Genomic DNA, 24,565 nt, shown 5'->3' with positions numbered 1-24,565 from the left:
CATGTGTCCAGATAGCCAAAAGTGTGTGTTACAGAGGCACCAAGTACACTAGTGGAATGATCCTGGCTTATGGTTCCACTGGTGGTCTACCAGATTTTGGGGAGTTGATCCAGATTGTGGTTTTGAAAGGCAATGTGGGATTCATAGTGAAAGGTGTAACTGCTTGGTCAATTGAACATCTGAGGAGCTATGTGCTTGAGAAAACTGGTCCGGTGAAAGTCATAGAGGCAGCTGAGTTATCAGACACGGTCCCCTTGATTTCTTACATTTGTGGCGGAACAACCATTATGACTCTTAAGTGCAGCATTTATGTTCCATAAATGATTTCCATACTTTGTGTGGAGATTTTCAGCTGAAAAAAGACAAACCCAAATCTCAGTCTTTCTACTATTTTCAGAGATGGCACTTAGTTAATTGGCTCCTAGTTTCCATATATGGAGATCAAATTTTATTATATTATGCACTATTTAGCTGTTACTAAGAATTACAGAAACATGTCAAAACTTTGGTCTACAGGTTACCTAATGTCACAACCGTCTCAACTTCGAGTGATCCTTGCAGATCATGATGTCCGTAAAGTTGTACTACCATCTGGAATCCCAGAAACTGTGGATGACCTTTATTCAGCCATCCGTGATACCTTTTCCATTACAAGAGACTTCTGTCTTCACTATAAAGATGCTGATTTTGGTGATGAGTTTTTTACCCTTGTTTCGACAACTGACCTTAAGGACAAGGACACAATCAAGATTGTGTTTCTCCAGGACCAGGAGCCTACAATAACCTTGACCTTAAGTGATGTGACCAACGTGACTGATAATCCATCTGAGGAGGACTCTGTTGACACCTCATCTGTGTCAACTAATGACACTCTGATTCTTTCCGCATCTGAAGATAGTCCAGGGCACCGTTACCAGCGCTGGCCTGTTCAGTTTCAGATTCCCAGCTTTTCTGACCTCACAGAGATCCAAATTCGGTCAGCCAACGAGCGCTTTCAAAAAGATGGGACTCTTCTCCCTACAAAAGATTTAATTCCACTGCTTCCTGACATCCTTAGAAAACTAGCAGAAGCTATTTATAAGTATACTGCTTATCCATCCAGTCTGCAGATCAGTGAGGTTGCAGAGGCCCTGACTCTAAAGCATCCCTGCCTGAAAGAACCAGGGTCCTTCAATGGATGCTATGGGTGGGCGCAGCGTCTAAAGTACAAGATGAACAATTTCAGAAGCAAGCTTAGAGGTCTTGGCTGCCCTGAAGTTGAAGTAAACTCACTTAAGAGGAAAATGACATGTGACCAATACCCGGCAAAGAATGTCAAAAAACCAAAGAAGGCTGAGGTGAACTACCTACCCCCTCATGCTCAAGGTGAAACTAGTGAAAGTTTGGAAAAAGAGAGAATCGAGCTACTGAGTGAAGTGATGAAAAGGGACAACTCCAGAGTGGTAGCTCAGAAAATGGACAAGACGTTCAGCCTTCGTCGGGAGGAAATAGTGAAAGAGGCCCCTGCCATCAGTGACTTCATGAAGCGCTGGCCTGCTCTTTTTAGCGAGGTACAGGTGAGATAAAATGTTTATTAAACCAGTGTTTTTGTGTTGTGGATTGATGAAATTACAAATTGAAGTCAGATAAATAAAAAATTTAGAAATGCATATATTTACACCTAATACATTTAAATGTTTACAAATGCACATTTGGATTTTCATTTATGAATTATTTATACTTATGTCTCTTGTTGTATTTTATTCTGGTGTGCCCTGCAGATATGTGAAGAATTAAGAGCGATAACACCAGTCAGCCTTGAATCAACCTTTTGGCCAGGCTTGACCAATGCACACCCAAAACTGATGCCTTGACCCTGTCAAAAGGAGGAGCTGCAGGTCTGAGGATGAGGCGATTAAGGACATGCTTCTGCAGTATAATGAATAACTTTATGAATAGACCTTTATTTGCATCTGCCTTACTTTTTTCATGTCAAATGTTGATATGGCTGCTTTGACAAGGTCCATTGTATACTAACACTATTTTTTTCCAAAATTGTTTCATATTTTGGTTACACTTGCATCTAGGGCCAGTGCAAAAGAAGAAAATATGTCGTCTGTACATATACACTGTTTATTATTTTTAAATAAAGCTCTATGATTTACATAAAGGTTTCACACGCGCAAGCACAATCTATTTTTTCTATCAATCAGGACAACACAGTTGAAAAGTGCAGAGAAATTGCTATTCGCTGCCTCATAGTCTATCTTGGAGAGAAGGAGGAGGATCTTTTCAAACAATACAGCGTAAGTACTTGAGTTGGTTTTTAATTTTTTGTTTAGTTTTGAATGCATGTCTCTGTAGGGTCTTTGTGTTTTGTTCATTGGATTTTCTGTTCAGGGTTGAGTATTTAAGTCATTCAGTGCCATAGACGTCTTTAGACGTCAAAATGAATCCGAACGCTCAGTGCCATAGATGCCTCTTGAGCTTTTTATTGAATTGAGAAGGTGGTGGAGTTGATTACATGGATAAAATCCCACCAGCGTGACAGTCGGCTCTACTGAGAACGAGCACTGTGGCGCGATTTTTGATCCAGGTCGTCATTTCGAGCTTGAGATGTCTGCAGCCTGACGTCATGGTTTTTCTAGCAATTCCAGTGAACATGAACCGGATTTATCTGACCAGTATCTCCTGTTAGAAACTTCTGAAGGCAGCAGGGACCAGAATAATGAACGATTTGCTGCATAAAACACACAGAAATTGTTGATAGACGAACCGATGGCCGGGTGGGGGGTGAACAGACTAAGTCGCGCACTCACTTGTGCACATGCGGGAGTAACACACACACACAGACTCTTTGAATCATAAATCAGTCGCTTTTTTCTTATATATTTTTCAAATGTTGAAATTGTCTATAAACAACTATTTTTATACACAAAATAATCTGCCAAAAGTCCATTTTTACAGGTGATTTTTTTACTTTCATAGTAGTAAAACATAGTTGAGATGTTGCATGAATCATTGAAACATGAAATATTTACATCAAAGTCACTGATCTGCTAGAAAAACCTATTTACACAAAGCGCTTTGATCCAGAAACAGGTGTTTTGTGCATGAAAGTTTCTCTTTCTACTGCAGATTTCTAAAATAACAGAGGTAGAAACATTTTTTTGCTGCTGAAAGAAGAGAGACTCATTTTTGTCATGGTGGTTTCAGAATTCACATAGTCATAGAACAAAATATTCTGTGAGCCTTCAAAATCAGTGAAAAAGCTAAATATCTCTGGCGCTGAATGAGTTAAGGGACATTCCAACCCTAAGTGAAGATATGTCTATTGCCATGTATAAGTGAGAAAAAAGCATTTCAGAATTACAATCCGAAGATGTTTATTGCCATTGTCATTGAACATAATTTGCTGAATAGAAACCTGTTTCCGTGATAAGGTGCAACATAAACACACAGGATAAAAAATTTTGTAGCCAGCGCAGTCATTTTCCTGATCTGGCAGCAGCTTTAGCAGAGCATAAACAATGGAAGTGAATGGCAGGTACTAGCATTTTGTGTGCAAAAGTGATTAAAATCACTCAATAATGATACCAAGTATTCCTGGGGAGCTCAACAATCATGCTGACTGCAAATGAAAAGTATGAATTGACATGAAGGATTTTCAGGAGCCGATTTAGACTTGGGACTACATTACGACAAAGCACTGCTGTAAGCCTCCACATGGTTATAACACAGCAGTTGAAGCCACTGCCGACCAGTGTCTATAAACCAACATGCTATTTGTGCAATATTTCTTCAACAAATCAAAGACCCATCCATTGTTACTGCAGCTTACTATGCTTGTATAGTAGTGGCTGTGTGTGTTTGTTTATGGAAGCTGGAGGCTTTTTCAACTGTTGCGTTATATCCATGCACCATGCAGTGGATGTTTACAGCGGTGTTTGTCGTAACTGCAATGTAGTCTCAAGTCTAAATCAGCTTCTGCAAATCTTCCGTGTTACTTTTGCACTTTTCATTTGCAATGAACATGATTACTGAGCTCCCAAGAAATATTTGTTTTCATTACTGAGTCATTTTAATCACTTTTGCACACAAATGCTAGCACCTGCTATCACTTCTATTGTTTATGCTCTGCTAAAGCAAATGGATTGCTTCCGGATCAGGAGAATTAGTGGTGCTGTTACAAAAGGCTTGTTTCTCACTTTCTAACTGTGGCAATATGGCAATAGATAAAATTTCACTTAGAAGTGGAAATAACCCTTAAAAATGATTATTAGATTTTCTTTTCAAAGTGGAAAAACAAAACTGTGAAAAACAAGACATTTTTTTATTTTAAATGTTGGATTATGGTTTAATTTAGCTTTTAAAAATTACAGAATGACAAAGTAAAATCACTGAAAAACACAAAAGACAACCTGTTTTAGCTTATTTTCCTACCTGTAGTAGTTCATTCCCTTATGCACGTCATCCTGAAGTGCTTGAGCTATGTATTTTATACATCCTAACATTTAATTTCTCCTACAAGGATGAGGAGGAGCTCAACGCAGACCTTGCAATGCAAATCATGAAGATTGCTATCATTGGTGATGGGTCTGCAACCATCATTGTTGAGGGATCCAAGATCCTGGAGAGGATTGATGTTGCCAGATCCTGTGCTTTGATGATGGGAGTAATCTACGCTCTGAACCTTACCTATCCCAAGCAGCTGAAATTTACCTTTGAGGTATTTCAAAAGCTATGCCTTGAGCTTGATGGACAAAAAAGCCAGCTCTAAAGTAATGAATCTTAAGTTTGGTATTTTCTAGAGCAGACTTGATAGACCATTCGTGAGTGAGTTTCACAAAAACCTTATTCCTGCATTTCTGGCACTACTTCATTGTGTTTTACTAAATTTTAAAGCGCTGTTCTTAAGTCTTCTGAGTTAATGTTTTGCCGTGTCTTAAATGCTGTTATTTGCACATTTTTAAGGAATGCGTTTAATTTCTCCCATGACCTGTGTTCTGAGGGTACTGGTGTGTTTTAAAGTTTGTGTAATGCCCTCTTTAGGCTGGCCTTAATCTTGAGGGTGAAAAGTCAAATATAGAAGAGAATCAAGAATACTTTGTAAGAGTGCTGACAAAGTTGAATGAAAGAAGCTTTGCTCATTTTATGTTTAAATTAGTGCATTTAATGTATAGCAGCCTGTCATCTTTTGTTTTGATTCACTGTCACATGTTAAAGTAAAAAAAAGAGGATTCAAGTAGTAGGTGTATTACAATTTTAAATACACAGTTCCTTAAGTTTCAGCGGGCAATTTGTGTTCTAGGAAACTGAAGCCCACAAATCTTGCACTTCGCACGCACGTTAAAGAATTGTGATGTTAGTTATTGTAATTAAATGGGTCTAACTCACTTGAATACATCTGTCTGAATTTCTATTCTTTCTGAGCACCAGGTACGAGTCCCTTAGCTGATGTCCAGGTATTTGGCATCACATCTGCCGCATTCAAACAAATACACACAACATCCATTTCTTTTTCTGAAGGTCATGACACAAGAGCACACACAGCGCATGTTAAGGCTGACCTTCGTTTGGGGAAAAAAGTGATCGACAAGTTTCTAAGGTCTTAGAACCTTGACTTCTTTGTGGGCAGGCACCACCATGCATGAGCCTGCCCACGTGGTAGTCATGGTTATAAGACACAGCCAAATGATCAAGGTTGTATTTTGGAGCGACTTAGCCTGCTGGGAAACAGGTAAATGCCCTTATAGAATCTCCTGTAGGACCAAAAAATTACTACACTGTAACCAAAATATCATATTTGACCAACATAAATACTATTTATGCCGACAGTTAAGTTCATTTTAATTATAAATGTGTTTTATTTTGATCAAAAAGTTACTTCACCATACATAAATATAATCTTGGATCAACTTAAATTCCTGTGTATTTGTTGACAATTATTAAGTTCATGTTACTCAGAATGTGGGTTTTTTTTGTGGCCAAAAAGTAACTTCACTATACATAAAATTCACGTTGGATCAACTTAAATTTTTGTGTTCTAGTTGAAAATTATTAAGTTAATTTTACTTAAGAATGTGTTTAATTGTGGCCAAAAAAGCTACTTCACCATACTCAAAAATATTGCTTTGAATTAATGTTATTCTGCCAGAAGTTGGCTTAACTCAAAAATTCTAGTGGAAAACATTAACATGTTTTTTTAATTTGAACCAATGTTTTATTTATTAGAGTGTACAGTATTAAGAATAACTTGATATTTCTGACTGTACAATAATAATTGTTTACCTACTGACAAACATTTCAAGTTCAACTAAATGAAAAAACAATTTGCGGTAACCTGAATATGATTAAAAATAATTAACAACACTTTTTGTAATGATGTTAAAATCAGCCCAACTTTTATTTTCAAACACAACAAAGTATAACAGCCAACATACTGGACACTGTTCTGCTGAACAACAAACAATTATATTGCCATCACTGTTATAATCTTACAATGAAACAAAGTCTCAGATGTAATTATCCTGAAAATAAGATTAGGCCTACCACAAGTTTGTTTTGTACTTACATTACTTATATAATCAAAATAAAATATTTATTGTTCTGTCACAAGTGCAGTCTCTGATTTAAACAACACATTTGTTTTTCATTCCAACACATGAAGAAGGAACACACAGAAGGAAGTCTTTAACTTCCTTCTGCACCTACAGTGTCAGTGGGATGTGGGTTGGAGATGCAATGAGCTTGAACCTGCAGGTGACCATCTTCACTGACCACACCATGTGTGACGGAGGACTCATCTCTCCTGTTGTCCTGCAAGCAAACAATCATATTTTTTGGAACATGAACTTAATTGCTTTCTTAAAACATTTTTTCTGCATTTGGTATAAACAAACTCAAATTTAGACAATCTCAGGCCCCCTCCCCAACGGAGAGGTGACATTCAATGTCCCAATTGTCAGTCTGGATAGCCCTGACCACTACTCAACACACAATAATGTCATGAAAGCATTATTTTAAAAAGGGCTATGCAAACATGGCCAATAACTTTCATTCTAATGATGTGCAAAATGATTTGGGAACAAAACAAATTCTGTTGTTAGAAAACTTGCAGACTTCACTATATACAGTGTAGACCCTCTAAACTAAGTTTGGGGGATGTGATCTTTCAAGAAATGCAGACCAAACTGTTGTTGTTTGTTTACTTACACAGCATGTCTTGTAGAATTAACTGGAGTCACCAGCAACAGCATCACGCAGTCATATCTCAAGTCTAATAACAGAAGACAGGAAAAGATCAGTAAAGAAACAACTTCCCCAAACCAAAGCACAAATAAAACAATAAGTAAAACAGGCTGATCTAAAGTGTGATTAAAGTTCAGCCTGATTAATATAAATGTCACTGACAGTTGCTAATATATTGGAAAACCAAAATACTTACTGATGCCTTTCTGTCCAACAGCAGGAGTGCTGGTCCCGAGCCTCAAAGACAGTAAGAAGCAAGCAGAGGGAGAAAAAACAGAACATTTTTCAGAAACTGATTTGATCCTTAATGGCTGTGCAATCATTATAACATAGAGTTTGCTTATGTTGTTAAATAAAGGCTAGATTTGACATTAATAGATGCCACTCAAAAGCTGCCACAAAGCATGAAAAAAATGGACGTCTCCGAAAACGTCTGAGCATTTTTGCAAATATGTGATGTCTTGATAAATCGAACAGATATTTGAACTTTACACTGCTACATTATCGCCTGAAAATATCTTAAAAGTTTATTTTGTGACCCAGAAAAAGTAATACGTTTTTTAGCCGCGCTCCTCCGCCATTGCCGCGCTTACAAGTACCGCAGCCGACAAATGCGATCCTCCTTTTCCCCAAACTACCCTTTCTGGGTCACAAAATAACCTTTTAAGATATTTTCAGGCGAGAATGTACCCGTGTAATGCTCAAATATCTACTTAATTTATCAAAATATCACATATTTGCAAAAGTGCTTCCACGTTTTCGGAGAGCTCTGTTATCCACCAGCGCGATGGCGGACCGGTGTTCCAGATCTACTGGCGTTTAGATCAACTGGCGTTGGTCGAACAGATGTGTAGCAGTCTTGCGTTTCAGGAGCTTCTACCGACAAACCAGCAAAAAAACGCCAAATGTGTCATCTGTGACACTTGTGAGGTATCTCGAACACACTCCCGTCAGTCTTGATGCCGTTGAACAACAAAATGTTTAAAAATGTTTCGAGTTTACCTGGTGATATCCTCATGCGCGACACGATCGCGAAAACAGCAAACAATTAACACCACGCCGTTGTTGTTCACAGGACAGCAAGAGTAAACGATCGGGAGACCCTTGTCGTCGTCATCGTTCCCCTCGCACGTTTTATTTCTCCGGTTTCAGCGTTTTTGCTGCACAACTAAAGCGAGCAGTTTACTTTGTGTACTAACATGGAGTCGAATCAACCAGCGCCACCCTCTGGCCAAGTGCCACAGCCTACAGCCGAATCAACTGGTGACACACATCTGCAGCCACGTTTGAATTTGTTTTCATGCACAATACATTTGTAACCTTTCAATTGTGTGTTTGTGCGTCATGCAAATAAACCATTGAAATGAATGAAATGATATCATTTATTATCAGCCTACATTTGTACAAAATGCCAAATGACATACACATAGTCATAAGAATCACCATCCTGATATCAATACTTTTGCCCATAAGAAAAATGTCGTGAACAAATATATTGACACACTAATATTCACCAGTGTTGTAACATCACATGTCGTTAGCATAGTCTGCCTGTGTCTTCCCTCTGCAAACGAACATTTCAGAGTTGGTTGTGATATAGTCTGCATAAGTGTGGTCAATCTAATAATGATCCGTAAGGGGATGGCAGTTACGCTGAATATACAGAAGTTACACAGTGATCAGTAATAAACAGTCCAATGCAGGTCAGTCCACTGCTGCCACCTGTGGCCAAGTACCATAGCCTACTACAAGATTAACTTGTGACACACATCTGCACCAGCTGCTATGATCACATTGAGTAAAGGCTGATTGGCTGCACTCACACCTGGTGCATCCAAATCTACCCACAGATATGTTGAAAGATGCAATGCCAGCAATGTGGATTGTCAACACTACAAACAATCAGTAAGCAAAGACAACACGGGTCAATTTCTTCTGTCCATTATCCAGCCAGATATACCTATGACACACATCTGCAGCTGGTCCTATCACCACGTTTGAATATGTTTCCTGCACAATACATTTGTGATTGTCAATATTGTCTTTTCTGTCCCATAAACCATGCAACCACATGAAACACAATTGTGTATCCATTTAAATCTGATCATATACATGAAGTTTTAGACATCACAACTCCTTTTGTTTATGTTATTACCCGACAACAATATGTACTCCACACATACATTACATAGGAATATGTCATTAGTGTGCTCACAACACACCTTGTCAGAATAGTCTGCCTATTTCTTTATTGTGATTCTGTATATTTCAATTGTGCAACTGGAGTCACTTGAGGCAATCGTGTGGTGTTTGCTAGGAACACTGGTAGCCAATATAGGTAATTAAGCAGCACAGCTGGAGATAATTGGTAGTCATATGCAGTCTATATAAACCCAGTGAGTACAACCAACATTTGTGGGTTTTGTGAGGCGATAGCAGTTAGTGAATTTACAGCAGTTAGACAGTGATTAGAAGGCAACTATAGCCAGTGTGGTTGAGAAGAGCTTGTGAGAGAGTGGACTTCTGAAAGTGAGTGACTGAGGTGTGCTAGTTGGTTTGTGTGGTGTGTCTTTGAGTCCGTGTGTTTGTGGTACAGTGGAGTAGGTAGATAGGTGGACAGGTGTAGGTGAGGGAAATGGATCCCAGAATTGTGAGGGAGCTTCTGGAGTTCAAACTCCACGATCGCTATCCTGAAGGATCAACCAGCAGGGAAAGATACACAATCAAGAGAAGAGCTGAGACCTTCAGGATAAATGGTGAGTACAATAGATAATGTCATGTAAACCATCAGAGTGTAGTATTGTGCTTTAATGTGATCATTTCTTTTTGTCTGTTTGTTCTTGTCTTGCCTCACATGCTCAATGTAGATGGAGACCTGTATTATGTATGCAGGCAGAAGAAGAACAAAACGGAGAACCTTGCAAAAGTGGTCTGCACTGCCAAAGAGGCAAATTACATTTTTGAGGAATTTCATTCCAGCCACTTTGGTGGACACTGTGGATGGGAGAAAGACTCACAGTGCCAACATGGCACGCTATTACTGGCCTGGCATGGAAGGGGACATCAAAAAATGGATGAGCACATTTTGTATGAATGAGCCTCAAACTCATTGTGAAAACCCAAAAACTCCCCCCCCCCCCCCTTTTCCGTTTGTTTGTTTTTCTGTTGTTTGTATGTCTTTTGTTTGTACCTTGTTGCTCCTGACTAACCCATATTAGCTACAACTCTAAGGCATTTTGCTGATTATTAGCATGTAATGTTACTTAATTTGTCAATAGGTTGCTCAGTGCCCACAATGCCAGTGTAAGCGGGCCAATATTAAGGAAAAGAAAGGATACATTCCAATCGAGGTACAGTAACACAGACAGCATATTTGGTACTGTCCAAATACATCAAATGTAACATGTTCTTTTTTACCCCCCTCACAGGTCACAGAGCCCTTCGAGCTCGTTGGAATGGATCTTGTGGGTAAACTGACCTTAACGGATGGTGGCAATCAGTACATTTGTGTGATGGTTGACTATTTCACCAAATGGGCAGAGGCCTACCCACTGAAAACCAAAACTGCAGATGAGGTCACCAGTTGTATTCTGGATTCTTTCTACAAATTTGGTGCACCTAAAAGACTACTTACAGACCAGGGCTCAGAGTTCTGCAACAAGGTAAGGTATTAATAACTCAAGCACATATGTAATCAGCTTGGATGACTAATGTGATCACCTTTTCAAGGTCAACTATGGCCTGTGCAAAACCCTGGGCATCCAAAGAAGCCTCTGCTCACCATACCATCCCCAAACCAATGGCTTGGTGGAGAGATTAAATGGCACAATCCAGAGGTACAATACTGTCATTTATATTTTGTGCTGTAACTATGTCACAATGTTGGCTATATAGTATATTGTTTTTATGCATTCACATTTCAGATCCCTCAATAAACTGGTGAGTGACGAGCCCAAGAACTGGGACACATTTCTGCAGTCAACCATGTTTGGACTGAGGACAAAGAAGCAGCTTACGACAAAATACAGCCCATATTTCCTCATGTTCGGCAGAGAGGCAAGGTATCCATCGGAGATCCCAAAGGAATACAAGGTAAAATGCTGTAATTTACAAGAAAGAAAATGTCTCAATCCTAATCCAGTTACTCAGTCATTCTATTTTGGCAGGTTACAGAAGACATGGTCACTAAAACCATTTCAAATGAAGACGTGTGTGAGGGCCTGAAATCCCAGGAGGTGGTATACGCTGAGGTAACCAAAAATGTCAAAACCACCCAAGACAAAATCCGCAGGGGGAAGGCAGAAAGGGGAGAGGAGGATGGCTTTCAGGTGGGAGACATGGTTTTGCGAAAAAATGTGAGGCAAGAACAGAGAAAAGGTGGCAAACTGGATGCTGATATGCTGGGACCCTTGAAGATTGTGAAGCTGGAAGGCAAAAGTGCTGACTTGGTGTCAGAGAAGGGCAAGCGGACTGTGAAGGTCAACGTTGACCAACTGACGCACTACTTCCAGCCTGAGGAGAGGGTCCCAGCAAAACTGAAGAACTTGTCTGCTTCCTGCGAGGGCCCATCAGCATCACCACTGTCACCGCCTCCCTGCGAGGGCCCATCAGCATCACCACTGTCACCGCCTCCCTGCCAGGGCCCATCAGCATCACCACTGTCACCGCCTCCCTGCCAGGGGCCAACAGCACCACCAGTGTCACCGCCTCCCTGCCAGGAGCCATCACTGGTGCAGTCTCGCTGCGACCCCGAAAATGGTGAGTAAGCAGACAATGAACAAATGATATGTCTGACAAGTGCCTGACAATATTGTCTTCACAGTAATAACCAAAATCTGGGCTGGAGAAAGGGGAAAGGTGCTGTGGTCCAGAATTGGGCCTTACAAGCTCTTTTCGGAGAACATTGCTGATTTGGCCCCTGGGAAAGAGTTGGAAAGTGAGGTATGTAAATGTTATCCACATGAGTGGTCACCTCATTGGACGAAAATGACAATGTACCGTTTGTGCTCCTAGATCATAAATGCGTATTTGACACTGGTGGGGCGACAACACGCTGCATTGATTATGGACTCCTATTTCATGACATCAGTTTGGCAGGGGTCCACAAAAGGTTTGAGAAAGGTGAGTTGGCTTTGACATTTAAACATCCTCATTTAAGACTATTCATGATGTAATGCCAAGATCTTCACTTTGTAGCTGGATCTGCTGAATTATGACGTGGCAGCTGGGGCAGTCTGTGACAACAGACACTGGACACTCATTGTAAGACACCACACAACTATGAGAATTTGATGTGGACCTACTAGGTTTCAACATGATCTCCATTTGTTTTTCAAGATAATGTATCTGAAAGAGATGCGGGCTGTCTTTGTTGACCCATTTGGGGCAACACAAGCACAACTCGATAGGTGCAGGGATGTAACAAGGTATGCAAAACAGGCTGATGTTAACCACAGCAGTCATATTTCTAACTTGTACACGTGGATTACATAAAGCTGCTGCACTGAATAACATTCAGTACCTGTTCCTTTTCTTTCTTTTTTTTTACATTTCAAAGGGCTCTGGTTAGGAGAAAATGTCCAGCCATCGGCAAATGGACATGCTCAACTGTTGCCCATCCAAAGCAGCAGGACCTAACATCCTGTGGCATCTTTGTATGCAAGGTAAGTAAAATGCTCATGGTGTATTGTACCTGAATGGACAGATTCTAATGCGTAGACAATGTTCAGCTTGCAGAACAAATACTTTCGGGGACCAATATACCCTTCCCTGTTGACGAGGAGGGGGTTGCCAGGCTCAGACTGGACCTAGCGCTCTCCCTGATCCAAAACTCAGGTATACCCGGGAAACGGCATTTGGACCTCCATTTGAAATATTTATGTGTATATCCTCATTGTGACATATGTATTTATAGATGACATTTCCCAGCTATGTCGTGCCTGTGGTGAGGGAAGCTCAGGTGCAGAAACCGATGACTGGGTAAGATGACAAAATCAATACCTCAAATGGAAGCACCTTGACTGGGTTACTTCAACATCACTGGGTGACATGTCACTTTGATGCACCAACAGTGGAATTCTAGTTCAGGTGACCTGCATGCCTTTGCACTTTAAAGACACTAGAGCACCTAAAGGATGCAAGGAAACAGCAAGTGATACACAGATAAGACTGTTGCACAGAAATATGCAGTATCTGCACACTGTAACATGTTTAGTTGCTTTACTCAAGAGCCTGACTTCAGATGAATGACACTGACAATCTACTCTTTCTTGCAGATTGAATGCACCTTCTGTGGGAAGTGGTACCACACAGTGTGTGTTGACTTCCCCTCTGCAGTAGGCGACTACAAATGTAGTGGGTGTTGAATCTTGAGTCTTTTATCCTGTCTTCCTTCTCTCACCCCAACCGGTCGCAGCAGATGGCCGCCCCTCCCTGAGCCTGGTTCTGCCGGAGGTTTCTTCCTGTTAAAAGGGAGTTTTTCCTTCCCACTGTCGCCAAAGTGCTTGCTCATAGGGGGTCATATGATTGTTGGGCTTTTCTCTGTATCTATGAAGCGCCTTGAGGCGACATTTGTTGTGATTTGGCGCTATATAAATAAAATTGAATTGAATTGAATGAACAGAGATAATTGACCCGTGTTGTCTTTGCTTACTGATTGTTTGTAGTGTTGACACTCCACATTGCTGGCATTGCATCTTTCAACATATCTGTGGGTAGATTTGGATGCACCAGGTGTGAGTGCAGCCAATCAGCCTTTACTCAATGTGATCATAGCAGCTGGTGCAGATGTGTGTCACAAGTTAATCTTGTAGTAGGCTATGGTACTTGGCCACAGGTGGCAGCAGTGGACTGACCTGCATTGGACTGTTTATTACTGATCACTGTGTAACTTCTGTATATTCAGCGTAACTGCCATCCCCTTACGGATCATTATTAGATTGACCACACTTATGCAGACTATATCACAACCAACTCTGAAATGTTCGTTTGCAGAGGGAAGACACAGGCAGACTATGCTAACGACATGTGATGTTACAACACTGGTGAAATATTAGTGTGTCATATATTTGTTCACGACATTTTTCTTATGGGCAAAAGTATTGATATCAGGATGGTGATTCTTATGACTATGTGTATGTCATTGGCATTTTGTACAAATGTAGGCTGATAATAAATGATATCATTTCATTCATTTCAATGGTTTATTTGCATGACGCACAAACACACAATTGAAAGGTACAAATGTATTGTGCATGAAACAAATTCAAACGTGCTGCAGATGTGTGTCACCAGTTGATCTGGCTGTAGGCTGTGGCACTTGGCCAGAGGTGGCGCTGGTTGATTCGACTCCATGTTAGTACACAAAGTAAACTGCTCGCTTTAGTTGTGCAGCAAAAACGCTGAAACCGGAGAAATAAAACGTGCGAGGGGAACGATGACGACGACAAGGGTCTCCCGATCGTTTACTCTTGCTGTCCTGTGAACAACAACGGCGTGGTGTTAATTGTTTGCTGTTTTCGCGATCGTGTCGCGCATGAGGATATCACCAGGTAAACTCGAAACATTTTTAAACATTTTGTTGTTCAACGGCATCAAGACTGACGGAGTGTGTTCGAGATAACCTCACAAGTGTCACAGATGACACATTTGGCGTTTTTTTGCCGGTTTGTCGGTAGAAGCTCCTGAAACGCAAGACTGCTACACATCTGCTCGACCAACGCCAGTTGATCTAAACGCCAGTAGATCTGGAACACCGGGAGGTCAAGGCTCGATAGAGTCCGGGAGCACAGCTAACTCCTGGCTTATTGTTTTCAACCCCCTGCGGTCTTTTGCTACTCAGATTAAACATGATATATATAGTTAGTTAGTTAGTTAGTTATGGCTATGGATTGAAAATACCCCCCACACCACACCCCTGAAGAATTTTGTCTGGGCTGGTATCTCACTTTTTTATTTCAAACAATCAACAGAAAATTTCACAGACATAGTGTTATGTAAGGTTTTTAAGGCTGTGGTGTTAATTTTTAAGTAACATGAGCCCAGCGGCAGCAGCAACGCTAGGCTAACACTAACTAGCTAGCAAGATTATAAACCTGGTGCTAAACTAAGAGAAGCCACAAAATCAGTTTGAATAAGAGTAAACATTTACTCACCAAGTCAGTGTATCAGGTAAAGATTCACAGCAATGACAATAATCTCTTGAGCTGACGCTTCTCCAGGTTTGCTCAACATATTGCATAACAAATGCTGGCACCATGAACATGCGGACTGATCCGAGAGGGAGGAGGACGGTAGTCACGTGGCATTTTCAAAACAATCTTTCATCCTTCCGCACTGAGAAGCAAAACTTCCAGCTTATTTAGTTTTTCTAAGTTAAGACAACTCAAATAAATTGAGTTTATCAGCGTTTTTGCATAAAAAGTACTTGTAACTTATTTAAATTGAGTTCTAATAACAAATTGATAAAAATTGAGTTCAGCCTATTTAATATTTTTAATTAAACACAATATTACATTTTACAGTGTGTAACAAGCCTGACAGGGTATTGTTGTCAGCCAGGTGTGTGGAGTGGACGCCAAAATTTGTGAATGCGATAACTTGAGAACAAGGTGATGTAGAAATTCATACCATAGGCGCATCTAATAAAGCTTGCGGACAAGTTTGACTCCCAGTGAAGGTCAGAGGTCAGGTTTTCTGAAAACTTTCTGAATGCCGTAACTCAAGAAGGAAGTCACCTAGGATTTTCACATTCATACCATAGGTGCATTTACTGAAAGTCTTCGGCAAATTTGAATCCGGGTGATCTTGAGCTCAAGGTCAAGGCCACTGGTAAAGTTTTCTGAAAATCTTGTGAATATGATAACTCACTAAAAAAGTCACTTTTGATTTTCAAATTGATAACCTGTCTGCATCTACTAGGAGCCTGAGGGGTCGCACTGGAAGCCAGCAGTATTTTTCGATCAACTATAGAAATGTTTATGGGGGGTTTTTCTGAGTCACACACATTTTTTTGTGAATTAACAAAAACTTTAATAATTACAGGGCAATCTGAGCAATGAGCTACCAGAGCTTCTTTTTAAAAACACATTTATTTTTTATGGTTTAAGCCCAAAGAATCATGCTAACAGATTTCCTTGTTGCTACAGCAGCATTGCTTTATCATGTATAAAAAGAACTGACAAGACTGTATAGGTATACTTCTTTACATTGACTGAAAGTGGGCCACAATTTAAAATTAGTTTGACATTCCTGCTATAAAGATGTGTTCTTCTATATCACTTGTGCTTTCAGCTTATAGTCATTAAGGTTCACAGGAAGTTGAGACAAGATGCATTATGCTGCATTAGGCCAGTGTTGCCATAGTAGTGACAAAAAATTTTTTTTTCCTATTAGAGAGCACTGAGAACCAAACAATTTCAGTTCCTTAAAAAAACAAACTCAAAAACAAACATGAAGATGAAACTGGATGTAAGAGATCTTTGAATATATTGTTCAGTATTAGATATTTTATGCTATCACACATCTCCAAAATACAATGTTATACTGTCTAGAGTTACCATTTCTATAACACGTTTTCCTCAGTTTGTTATTTCATAGCGGAATTCTTTGGCTTTGACTTCACACAGCTTCCTGCACTATTGGAATGGGTGTTCTTCTTTGTCCAGATGAACTCCAGCTTCCCCCAAACTATGGGCTGCATCACAGACAGCGGGTCACCACCCCATGTGTTCACCATCCCTCCTCATCTGGCATTCAGGCATGCTACAGTGACCCAGTGATGCTGTGTGACAGGCCAGGCAGGGCACTGGCTGTTTGTGTCAATCCAGATCAATCACTCCCTCTTCTGGACGGACAACGTCATCAACGTGCAGAAAGGTCACAGAGTGTACTCAAGCCAGGCCTTATGTGGAGTGCAGGGAGGTCAGCATAGCAAGTGAACACCCTTGAAAGACTGTGTATTATATTTAATAGACACGGTTGGCTCATGAGTTACCTGTATATGTATTCCAGAGGGTAGTTTTTATTTGGGATGAATTAAATGATTGGCAGTAGTCATTTTATCTGAAACATCTTTTTTTTTTCTTGATTCTCCAGTGACTGGGCGTGTGCAAAAAGTGTTAAGCCTCTTTGTCGTATTGATTGATATTCCACGGGGCAAGATAAACCCACGCATGCCCCGCATTCGACAGGGCTTCTATTCTCTAATGATACATGTAAATATGGCCCACTGCTTACACTTCTATAGGAAAGCAGAAAGAAACAACACAATAGCCAAAATACAACCCATTTGAGAAAAAAAAAAACAAGAAACAGCACTTAACGGCCCAGAATGCACTGCACCCAAGGGAAAAACCTCAATTACTGTTACACGTCCGAAAAAGGAGAACTCTAGGAGAAGTGATTGCTGAGATGGAAATGGCTGTGTGTATGTTTGTGCATGTGTTGAGTGTGTTTTTGTTTGTGTGTGTGACTGCGTGTAGGGTGGGGTGTGGTGGGAAAGGGATGGCTAAAAAGGCACTCAGTAAAAAGATCTTTCAGAAACACTTTGCCTTGGTGACGTTGACACGAGCTGTTGATTGACGTGCACTTCTCGACAGAAACCAGGGCTATCAAACTATCTGGCTCGCATTAGGAATGGCGCGGTCCTCGGGGAGGGGCCTAAGTGGTAAATGATGTTGCTCGAGACACTCTCTGTCAACAACTGGTGTGTATTTGCGTTTGTGCGAGTGCTGAGGATGGCAAAGTATTCAATCAAAGCTTTGATTGAAAAAGCCCTGTGTCCTTAAAGATCAGAATCCCGTATGAAGGGGTGAATGTGAGTGTTTGAGAATTTTGTTGTGAAAACAGTGCAATGCTGCGCAGCACAGGGAGGGAAAAAAGGTACTGGCAGAAGACTTAATTGTAAAAGTATAATCTTGAGCATTATTCATGGGTGAGAGGTGATGCCAAAGAAAGCTTTGCACAGACTCAAAGTTCAAAAAAGAAAGGAAAAAAAAAACATATTTTGCAAGAATCTGTGTAGACATTCTTTCTTTGGATATGTTAAAAAAAAGTAAGAAAGAAAAAGGAAACCCTTTCTTGATTATATTTCATATTTTGTAACCATGTCTTCTATTCATCATCTTGCTCCTCAGTTGATCATCAATTTGGTCTACTGAGACCAAGTTGTCACTAACGACTTGTGAGTTTTAGGAGATGAAATACTGGGGAAGACAAACACATGGTAATGGTAAAGCAAGCAGCACTAGGGGGCACTCTGACTTTTCTGGTACTGGAGAACGCTTGTGTGTTGCACACGGGTGAGTGTGCTCAGCGCTGTTCAAGTGTGTGTGTGCATGTGTGTGTGTGTCAGTCGGTGCAACCACTGGGAGTCAAGGCTGTGTGTTTACATGGCTGAAGTTCCCATGACAAATGTGGTCAGAGCATCATCTTGAACTGGGAATGCGCGCAGAAAAACTCGCACAGCTCTGCCATTATTCTTCCTTCTCAAACATGTGCTTCCAATCTGCAGAAACACTTGGCGCTCTTTTTCTTTTGCTGTTTTACAGTGTCATTATAAAACAATGTTCTTTGTTTTGCACATTAGCAATGAATTAGTGATCCTGAACATCTCTGTGCCCCGTGGAAGAGTTTCTGATCTGTGGAGTTGCTTGGCTTGGCTTGGCTTGGCTCGGCTTTCCTCCTGTCACTGCGAGGGTTCTTTTGCTGCTGTTATATTTCAGGCTGTTATTGTTGGCCCTCTTGCAGCCCCGGTAAGATCTTTAGTCCTTTTTCCCAAGCGATATAACCCCCACACACATCACACAGTATCTGACCCCTGTCTGCATGACACATGACAGGTCCACAGTGGTGTTCATGTGTGTGTGTGTGTGTGTGTGTGGTATGGGAGCAAGGAATGATGGGTGTGCGCTTTTATGTGGGTGTTTGCTTTCATGTAAATGTGTTGTAAATATGTGTGCCCTGCATAGATATGTTATGCAAGTGCACAGAGCGTATCTGGCACAGTGTGTAGGTATTGAATATGCTTAAACAATGAGGCCGCTTGTCACATGTTCAAAGTCGTACAGACAACCCGCTGTGATCTCAAGCCACACTCGCAGATGTTCCTAATGGGACGAGAGTAGCATTCGCATTCCTGCGGATAACCAGTCTGTTTATTTTTCTCTCTAAACCGGAGTGGATTGCCACTTTCTCTGGTGAGAAAAAGGATGGAAGATGATAAAAAAAAATAAAAAAATACAAGGAGGCTGATGAGAAGGCTCCCACCGCAGTTTAGACCTCCAAAGCCAACTTGTCAGTCCTGCAAAACCAGCATAACCTCAGCGGTGGTGATTTAAGGGTGACAGTAATGCAGGGTGTAATGGAAGTTGATGCCAGTGTGCAATTGTGTGCAAGTTAAAACCGCTGTTGTCTTATTCTCCCTGCAAGAATAAGTGAGCTAGACGTAATTGTGAGGGGGTTATGTTTATGAGTCAGGGGTGTTAAGAGTCGATCGTGTTGCTTTAAACACGGGCAGGAAAGCATTCGCGCACGCAGACACACACAGAGTGAAACCCACACAGGTATGCTCGAGTCCTGAGAGCATCTGCTCCTTTACAGCCAGATTGAATTAGCAATTACAGAGAGTAAAAAACAGAACAAAACATCTGGAGCAGTAAGCAGCAGAGGTTATAAATCTGAGAGGGGAGGTGGGGTGGTGAGGTGTATGAAAATGAGCCAAAGTGAGACTCTCAAGGACAGTGGCTCTGATTGGGCCATTAACATGCCAGTGGTGTCAAAAAGGACCCGAGGCAATGGGAGAAATGGGACAGAGCAGAGGGCTTTAGAGGGCATAAAGAACACCAGTGAAAGGAGAGGTAGAGCGTGCAGAGGAGAGCAAAAGGCAAGGCCTACTGTAGAGGATTGAGATACAGTAAAGACAGCATATCTGAGGTTGTTTTGCCTCTTGAACCTTTAACCAGGAATCGACTCGGACAAGGAGAGACGAATCCGTGGAACTGATGGGGGAAGTTGTGGAAAAAACAAACCTAGGGGGACTTTGGAAAGCTGTGTAAAAGTATAAAAGAATTAAGAAACGGGGGCTGGAGATTACCCCCTTTTTGCCAAAGCATAATTAGACATGTTTGGACAATGAAAATGTTGGGTGGGTGTTCATAAATGTATTTTAACAATTATATGCAGTTTGGTTTAAGTCCATATAAATGTGGGGTTGGAAAACTGCAGTGCCATTACCACATCTGTTTTTGCTATTATTGGCACAATAAATTACGTAGGCAATTTGTTTGCGCTGTTGTTAGAGTAATAGAATCAAATTATCCCATGTTAGGGAAATGATTATGTACGAAGCGGAACCCATCAGGGATTCACAAGGCAATCAGTGAGGTAAGACAGAGCTGAAATGTTGGCGCTCTGCACATCAACTCTTCCAGGTCCAATACGTCATTTGAAAGCCACAGTACCTGTAGTGCTCGCAGTAAATCTCCTGCACAGCATCAGTCCAGCGGAGCTACGCGAATCAGCGAGATAGGAGGCCAAGTCATAATTGAAGGAGCTTGACACACGTGAAACGAGGAGTGTTTGGGATGAAGGACAATATCAAACGAGCCTTATCAATTCATAAGCTGGGGGAGCAGTGTTTACATTCCCTCTCGGTTGGTGAAGCACTGGGTGGATGTTTCAAATAGGTCAAGGTTACAGCAAAAACAAAAGTTAGTCGATTAGCAGTCGAGGTGCAACATTCCTAATTTGTATGCTAATCTGGCGGATCATCATATCATGTAGGTACTGCCTGCGATTCTACATCTGCACGCACTCATTTAATTATCCAAACACAATTCACAAAAGTCATTGGAAACAAACCAAACCAAAATAAAATAATTTGCATATATTTAAAAGAGCAGATAAACTCCCTTGGGGTTGGTTAATATTTCAGAGGCATAATAATAATATGCAAAATCATTCACATTTCATCCAGCACCAAAACAAAGTGGCTTTGTCGATGTAATTAGGGTGTTTTAGAGTTGAATCACCCTGGCAAATGACCATGTTTTTCTCTCTGGGAGACCAGTGTGTGAATGTATCTAAGCCCCCCCCCCCCCTTCCCAAATATATGTGTTTGTGTGCGAGTGTGCGTTTGCACATTGTATTGTCAACGCTCCTCTGTGCGCACGCAGTCTTAGAAAAGGATTGATTAAAGAGAGAGTGTCTGTCTCAGAGCAGTTAATGAGGTTTAGTCCCATGAGCTGCGAGGTTTGGGTGTGTTTGAGTGCACGCACATGTGTGTTTGTGTGTGCACACGTAGACCTAGTGGAAGACGTTGTTAATTGGCTAAGACTTACTTTCAGCAGGGGGATAGTCAAGGGCACAGTGCCTCCACATTTGTGGAGTGCCATTTGTAGAACACAATGATACATTTTCTTTCTATATTCGCTTTTTTTTTTTTTTGAGGGAGTGATGAGTCAGGAGCATCACTCCCTCAAAAAAGCAAAAATATGATTACAACGAAACCTGGAATTTTTTATGCTTGTATTTCATTTAAATTTCCAGATTAAAAAAATCTCTTTAAAAAAAGTAAAGAAAAGAAACTGACAGAAGAAATGATATTTGCTGTTTGATCTGAAGAAGGAAATTCATTTACTTTACTCTCTGGGGACATGCAGAAGAAGAAGAAAAAAAAGAAGAGAGGAAGAAGGAGAAGAATAAAAGGAAGAAAAAAGAAGCAGAAGAGGACGAAAAAGAAGAAGGAAGAAAATATATAAAATATAAAAAAAAAATATAAAAAAGAAAAAAAAAACAGACATGGAGAGAGGTAAAGGAAGAGAGATATTCCACAAAGCACAAGATGGATACAATCTCACCTGCTCTGGTCTCCACGCAGACCTGTCCGTCTACATGTATATACAGACCTGTATGTTCTTTTGCAGTGCAACACACAGCTCGTCTCAAACAGCAGGAAGCATCTATGCTTTCATGTGGAGCACAGCCCAAAGTAGAGCAAGATCACAATGTGTGTGCATTTGTGTGTATATGTGTGTGCGCATGCATGCATGCATGCACGCATGTGTGTGTGTGTGTGTGTATGTGTGTGTGAAATCCAGGCTTTTCCCCCCTTGGGACCTGCACAAACACGCTTCCCATCTTCCCTTTGAGTTCCACATTCAAAGGTTCCACTCGTTCAACTGTCAATCATTCTCTCAGCCAATCAAGGCCCTTCATTCTCAGTCTGTTTATAGATCAAGGGTGGTTTAAGCGTATGTATGTGATGTGACTGGAATTTTTACCATGACTAATACTAATACTGTAAATATTCATTTTTTTTCTGCACATCACCCGTGGTGTCAATCAAAATCAACGCTATTGTGCCTATACTGTGAGGGCACTGAAAGTCTACAACAATGTTTATGACTGCAAGGTCCTGGACCAGGTGCTGGTGCTAGAGTTAGTTTCGAAAATGCATAATGGGATCTGGACCAAAGAAGGAAAAGGTCCTAAAGTTTGGATAAATGTAAGAAAAGAAGTTCACTGATAGGCTTAGAAAGAAACAGACATTTCTTTTAAAAGTGTGTGTGCATATGCGTGTATTTGTGTTATCAAAAGAGATTCAGCATCGTATAGATGTGTTATAGGGTTATCGCAACCCAGATATGTCACGCCTAATTAAGTGGCTAAGAGTACAGGAGAAAAAAGGGGTGAAAAAAACCTACAAATTGCTGTGAAATGTACATTTAGAATAGATCTGTAAGTGCGAGTAGACTGCATCACACAGCATCTGCTCCTCATGCTATAAGAAACTGAGAAGAAAAGAGGATGAGAAAAGCAAACAGACGGAGCATCAGGTGACAGCAGGCGTTATCAGACCTCACCTCTGATTACTGTCTATTATGAGGCAACAATAGTTTCCTGTGGGGCATGCTAACGACCTGAGTGTATCAGCAACGTGGGAAATTAACCCCGAGTCTGCTTTATGTCAGGAGGGAAACGGACAAAAGCGGAGTGTGAGAACAAAGAGTCATTCCCATACCTGTTATTTATTGACAGGCAGCTGCCATATGTCCATCTTTACCTACTCTGTGTGTGAATGAATGGTGGTTAGGATTGAGATTAAGCCGCCAACAGAGGGCAGCAGAGGGCTTCAGAGCCAACGTATCCCTCAGAGGCCAGGCCAAAGAAGCTCTGCTTCATGGTGAATCAGACTGTTTAGATCTGCATGCCATCTCCAAAATGTCCACTAAACAGTCATTTTACATGAAATGCAAATGATTTAGTTAGTATTTGCATGTAAAGAAACGATAAAACCACCTCAGAGCTGCCACGGTGAGACACTTGTTTGTTTTTGTCAACTTTTTATTTTTTTCCCCCAGCTGAAATAAGGTGGGAGTGAGGTTTGAACTGCGGGGCACTGGTAATGGCGGAGCGAGTGTTCTACAGCACGTCTCAGCGAGAAACTAGCTCGATCTATTCACACTACATGCAGAGCCGTGGCCTCCAGGCTTGAGTTCCTGCTTCGGTAATGACTCTGTTCCCCTGTGGAATGTAGAACATTGTCTTTCCTCAAATGAGGGAAGCACACAGTCTCTTTGCACACATGCGCACACACAAACACGCACACAAGCATGCGCTTCAATATGCATGAAACACAAGCTTGTAAACATATACAGGCAAAACAGTGCACACTTGCATGTAAGTATACATAAATATGCATACTTGCACCCACACATGCCCCCCACCCGCCTGTCTCCCTGCTTCCAGAAACATTGATTGGACCTCTTCTCTCAGGTTTGCTTGTCTCTTCCATGGTCAATCAGCGGGTTTATACACCACATTGTGTGGCAGCCTGTATTGCTCTTTCTCCCTCTTCGTTACCGATCAGAGAAAATCCCACTCTAAGCAGGCGCATTCATACAATTTTAATGACTCTTAAATTAACCATCATATTTTTTTTCTCCACTCCTTCACTGACTAAATCGCTTAATATGCATCAACGCTGGCCTCACTTGTGGGCTTGGCGTGACATTTTTATAATTCCTTAGCACAGGCATTGTGTTTATTTATGAGTGTGTAGGCTTTTTTGGCTGATAAATGGCACAATTAAACAGTGCTCAGACACTCGAGCAGGCGTTTCAGGCTGCTGACAGATTTTTAGTGTCCTCTTCTTTGGCTAACGATGAAAGTAAATAATGTCTTAACGAGGTTGCTGGAGCAGTTGTTTGAGGATTCATTTTATCTTTTACATTCGCTTTGAGCAGGAGTGGTTGAACACAACACAAAAGCAAGGTTCACAGCCTAGATTTTATGCTTTGAACATGATTTAGTAGCTTGTTAACAAATTCCTTTA

At 41.0% G+C, this 24,565-nt stretch overlaps 3 protein-coding genes across 4 annotated transcripts; 2 read left to right on the top strand and 1 right to left on the bottom strand.

The window, feature by feature from the left end:
- The first annotated feature begins 501 nt into the window (after positions 1-501).
- On the top strand, positions 502-1,853 carry LOC146524337 (uncharacterized). The gene is made up of 2 exons (XM_085135467.1): positions 502-1,556; positions 1,761-1,853. Exons 1-2 carry the CDS (start codon positions 525-527, stop codon positions 1,851-1,853), a joined length of 1,125 nt encoding a protein of 374 aa, XP_084991593.1. The 5' UTR covers positions 502-524.
- Positions 1,854-6,352: 4,499 nt separating this feature from the next.
- LOC146524335 (uncharacterized) lies at positions 6,353-15,929 on the bottom strand. The gene is made up of 4 exons (XM_085183769.1): positions 15,384-15,929; positions 7,427-7,467; positions 7,195-7,258; positions 6,353-6,798 (listed from the first exon to the last, which is right to left on the bottom strand). The coding sequence occupies exons 1-4, from the start codon at positions 15,491-15,493 to the stop codon at positions 6,690-6,692; spliced, it is 324 nt and encodes a 107-aa protein (XP_085039895.1). The 5' UTR covers positions 15,494-15,929; the 3' UTR covers positions 6,353-6,689.
- LOC146524336 (uncharacterized) lies at positions 8,746-12,770 on the top strand. 2 transcript variants are annotated; one of them, XR_014877807.1, is made up of 3 exons: positions 8,746-11,066; positions 11,154-12,171; positions 12,244-12,770. XR_014877807.1 is itself a non-coding variant. In XM_085183768.1 (2 exons), the coding sequence occupies exon 2, from the start codon at positions 11,409-11,411 to the stop codon at positions 11,994-11,996; it is 588 nt and encodes a 195-aa protein (XP_085039894.1). In that variant the 5' UTR covers positions 8,746-11,066; positions 11,154-11,408; the 3' UTR covers positions 11,997-12,770. The 2 variants fall into 2 exon arrangements, 1 of the variants encoding a protein (XP_085039894.1); XM_085183768.1 differs by having other exon boundaries at positions 11,154-12,770.
- Positions 15,930-24,565: the final 8,636 nt, after the last annotated feature.

This window comes from Neolamprologus multifasciatus, chromosome 2 (assembly GCF_963576455.1).
Source record: "Neolamprologus multifasciatus chromosome 2, fNeoMul1.2, whole genome shotgun sequence".
NCBI lineage: Eukaryota > Metazoa > Chordata > Actinopteri > Cichliformes > Cichlidae > Neolamprologus > Neolamprologus multifasciatus.
This window is presented reverse-complemented; position numbering and strand designations above follow the sequence as displayed.

Bases quoted from the DNA above. Each gene is read 5' to 3' on its own strand.
- LOC146524337 (XM_085135467.1), top strand. From the start codon at position 525: ATGTCACAACCGTCTCAACTTCGAGTGATCCTTGCAGATCATGATGTC. The intron at 1,557-1,760 runs GTGAGATAAAAT...TGTGCCCTGCAG, and splicing joins CTCTTTTTAGCGAGGTACAG to ATATGTGAAGAATTAAGAGC.
- LOC146524336 (XM_085183768.1), top strand. From the start codon at position 11,409: ATGGTCACTAAAACCATTTCAAATGAAGACGTGTGTGAGGGCCTGAAA.
- LOC146524335 (XM_085183769.1), bottom strand. From the start codon at position 15,493: ATGTTCATGGTGCCAGCATTTGTTATGCAATATGTTGAGCAAACCTGG. The intron at 7,259-7,426 runs GTAAGTATTTTG...TTCTGTTATTAG, and splicing joins TGTTGGACAGAAAGGCATCA to ACTTGAGATATGACTGCGTG. The intron at 6,799-7,194 runs GTAAGTAAACAA...GTTTGCTTGCAG, and splicing joins AATTCTACAAGACATGCTGT to GACAACAGGAGAGATGAGTC.